Source organism: Penaeus vannamei, chromosome 16 (genome assembly GCF_042767895.1).
Source record: "Penaeus vannamei isolate JL-2024 chromosome 16, ASM4276789v1, whole genome shotgun sequence".
Taxonomy (NCBI): domain Eukaryota; kingdom Metazoa; phylum Arthropoda; class Malacostraca; order Decapoda; family Penaeidae; genus Penaeus; species Penaeus vannamei.
Genome location: NC_091564.1, coordinates 34,527,343 through 34,530,893, shown reverse-complemented (window position 1 = coordinate 34,530,893; position 3,551 = coordinate 34,527,343). Strand labels below are relative to the sequence as shown.

General features: G+C 41.8%; 1 protein-coding gene across 6 annotated transcripts in view; it reads right to left on the bottom strand.

Annotated features, from left to right (window-relative positions):
• Window positions 1-273: 273 nt before the first annotated feature.
• Window positions 274-3,551, bottom strand: part of CHES-1-like (Checkpoint suppressor 1-like) — a 122,534-nt gene continuing 119,256 nt past the window's right edge. For 3 of the 6 annotated variants that reach the window (XM_070131396.1, XM_070131393.1, XM_070131397.1), the window contains 4 exons: window positions 2,792-3,081; window positions 2,536-2,624; window positions 1,265-1,509; window positions 274-1,092 (listed from right to left, as the gene is read on the bottom strand). In XM_070131396.1, coding sequence (XP_069987497.1) covers window positions 711-1,092; window positions 1,265-1,509; window positions 2,536-2,624; window positions 2,792-3,081 — 1,006 coding nt within the window. In that variant the 3' untranslated portion in view covers window positions 274-710. The remainder of the gene's footprint in view (window positions 1,093-1,264; window positions 1,510-2,535; window positions 2,625-2,791; window positions 3,082-3,551) is intronic. The other 3 variants (XM_070131394.1, XM_070131395.1, XM_070131398.1) reach the window with 1 other exon arrangement.

Here is a 3,551-nt window from a genome sequence, read left to right as displayed (position 1 = left end):
AATTATTGCATATGCAAAGTAAATTTCCATTCAGATTAGAAGGAAATTAGAGAAGACTAGTGCAAAGTGATTCATATGTGTTTGCAAACATTTTAACATAAATTATTGCTTTCTTTGTCTCTGTCTCTACATACTGAAAAAGACAACCAATCAAATTTGATGATGTACAAAATGCATTTGTAGAAAAAAGAAGGAAAGAGAAAAAATATCAATATATAAATATCTATAAGAAGAAATCTAAGTACCCGATAAAAATGTCTCGCTTTGTAAATGTTTTTCTTTTTTTTTTTGCATTAGTGAACTGAGCACTTAGTATGTAACACATCACTAGCATAAGGCTTCATCAGAAAAGATGGACAGAACTAGAGGTACACCAAATAACAAAAAAAGAGAAACTATCTACATTTAATAACAATATTGACTGACAGAGTTTCCCATGCACCTTAATAACTTAAACCTGTCTTTGCCACAAAAAAGTCTTGGAGAAAAAAATAATAAAAAATAAATAAATGAAATCTACTAAAAGGATTTAAACTACTACTTTCAGCTACATTGCATAGGATCCACTGCAGTTCCTTGCACACTAGGTTAGACGACCTTCACTTTCCTTTCCTTAAGTGTCCACACTCCTTATGGCTTGCCGTTTCCTCAGGCAACACTCTGTGGACTACAGAAATCCCCTTCCTGCATCCCAATGTCTAAACCCTCTCCTACCGTGAGGCTGGGAGCTGGCTCCTTGTGCCTCCCCGCCCTTGGGCTGCTCCCCCAAGCCTTCTCATTTTTAGGACCTTGTTGTTGTTGTTGATTATAGTGTTGTTGTTGTGGGGTACCTCAGCCTTGGCCTTGTGTGAGCCCTTCTGCTGCAAAGGCTTTCCTGTATCCCCTTTCGCCACATGAACCTTTCGTGGGCGGGTAGGGTTGTTGGCCTGGTAGTGTTGATGTGAGGGGGTGTGATGGTGCCGTTGGCTCTGGAGCTGTGGGCCAGAGCCAGGGATGGGGCGCTGAGAGGCTAGGGATGTGGCCACAGCTGCCAGGTTGAGCAAGGCATCCGCTCCTTCTACTAACTGCCGTATGTCTGCCTGTGAGGCTTCACTGAGGGAGGGGAATGTAAGTATGAATCTCATACCCTATATGCATAAACATATATAAAAGCAAACAAACACACACATACATACACATAGTTAACATTTTTTAAAAGCAACAAACACATCAGTTTAAGAAAGAAAAAAGTTCTCACATGACCCAAATAAACACAGACACTCACCTAGCTACGTCACTCTCATAGGAGTCATCAGAGAAGGCTTCATCAACGCTTGAGGTGGGTGAGTGATTGGCTTTCTTGGCGGGAGGAGGCTGGTTAAGGGAAGCAGCTGATGATGAGACTGGTGTGACATGTGGCGTCTGGGGGGCAGGAAGGTATTCCTCCTCCCCCCCATCACCATCCATGGAAGTGTAAGAGTGATCCTCGCTTGGTGATGAGCTGATCACCATCATGCGTGCATCCCCAACCTGAAAGAATACAAGACAGAGAATTAATAGCTGTGAAGGTAAATATTTACAAAAATGAACATATTTTTGCACCTCAATTGGGTGAATGTGTAGCTAAAGTTTTCCACTGCTCCCAATCTGTGAAATAATAAATTTTACTTTTATGGCTATTTATGAGGGAGATGTTTCTGATTTCACCTACAAGTCAATATCATACTATAAAAAGAAATAAAATTCATGATTTTCTCATATTTAACAATGTACACCATCTGTTTGTATGTTTAGATGAGTAATTTTAGAACTATATTAACCCCTACGATCTGGATGACTTTATGGTCATGTCATGGAAAAATCTGGGTTGCAGGCCAGGTAACGTGAACATGCCATCACTGGGTAAAATGGCTGCAGGCCAGATGATGTGAACTTGCCTTCATGAGCGAAGGCCAGGGTGACAGAAAAGACTTGTGACAAGTGCACAAACCTCTTGGAGTGTGATTTAACTCATTTAATGCTTTGAAAGGGGCTTTAGCATTATTCCCATTGATAAATGAATGTGGAATGTAATGTGCATAAGCCATGACTGGAAGAGTGCCGGGCTCCAGCAGGACAACATTTCCGTGCTGCTCACTGTATTCCTGGCCGCTGTGACAGGCAGCGCAGATTGCATTACAGAAAATTGAAAATTACAAAAAAATTAGATATATGACACAGATAACTAAATGTTCCATACTTTTTTTTCTTGCAATTAGTTATTTACTACATAGAGAGATGATATGGTGTCTGCAAGGAAAATAAATATGACAAACATGACCATTGTAAAATGGTAAGATGGCTAAAAAAAAGTTTACACAAAACAACTTTGCAAAGGGGAGGCAGACTCTTGTCCCCGCTCATGGCTATTCGCGCATACCTGGCCTATGCATGGAACCCTCGGGATGTTGGATACTTATGTAACCCACTGCTTGTAGTTTCAGCACTGTGATTTCTGTAATGCAACTGGATTCAATGGGTTAGGGTTAAGGGGGTTTAAAACTAGCAAAAGCTTACTTCTGTGTGCTTTCTTTTCCTCTTTCTCTTCCTGTTTTCTTCGTATAAAGCTGAGGTGTCTTTCCCATCTCGCAATTTAGAGTAAGATTCTGCAAAAGAACAAATCATGTGTTAGCTTAATCAATTTAATTACATGCAAAGTTATAAAAAGCATAATCATGAACAGAATTTTAAGAACAAGAAAAAGGAACTGAAACTGAATATATCCAGCTATAGTTTTAGTATTGCCAAACACAATCCCAAGTTCCCGCCTCACCACTAGCTGGCGTGAGGATGCGTGGCCCATGCTTGAGAGCAAGCATGGCAGCTGCAGCATCTACATCTTCACTGTGCACTCCTGTTGCAGGTGTGCCAAGGCCTGCACTCACTGTGGTGGCTGCCCCCCCTGCTGTGGAGGACCCAAGACGACGGGCAAGGTAGGGGAACAACTCTGGGTCTGGCACATTGGCCCCTGCAGGCTTGGAGGGGCTGACGGCAGCAGCCTCAGCACTTGTGGCAGTTTTAGCTACACTGCCGGAAGCCCCGACTGTCTCCACGAGGTGCCTGCTGGACATAGGGCAAAGTTAATTCAAAGGTGTCTTGGATATGCTCTGTGGTTTTGCTGGAGACTTTATAATCTTTTCTGTTATAAATATAGTGTATCTACTGTTTATATGACTGTATATATATATATGTGTGTGTGTGTGTGTGTGTGTGTGTGTGTGTGTGTGTGTGTGTGTGTGTGTGTGTGTAATAATAATAATAATAATAATTTAGGGTCTGCTGTGCCAGGCTCTTGTGACATAAGTCAAATTGTGGCTGGTCAGTTTATTGTGCTTATAAAATACACCCTGTGTATGAGTAATAGCTTGGGTTATCGTCTACTGGCAGTGCGCCGGAACTGAACATAGGTCAGCAAGATTGCTAGGCAAGAATGCTACCACTGCACTACACAGTGCGAGTGAGTGAGGGAGTGAACGTGTGTATGTAATAATAAGAAGAATAATTTAGGGTTTGTTGAGACAGGCTCTTGTGAC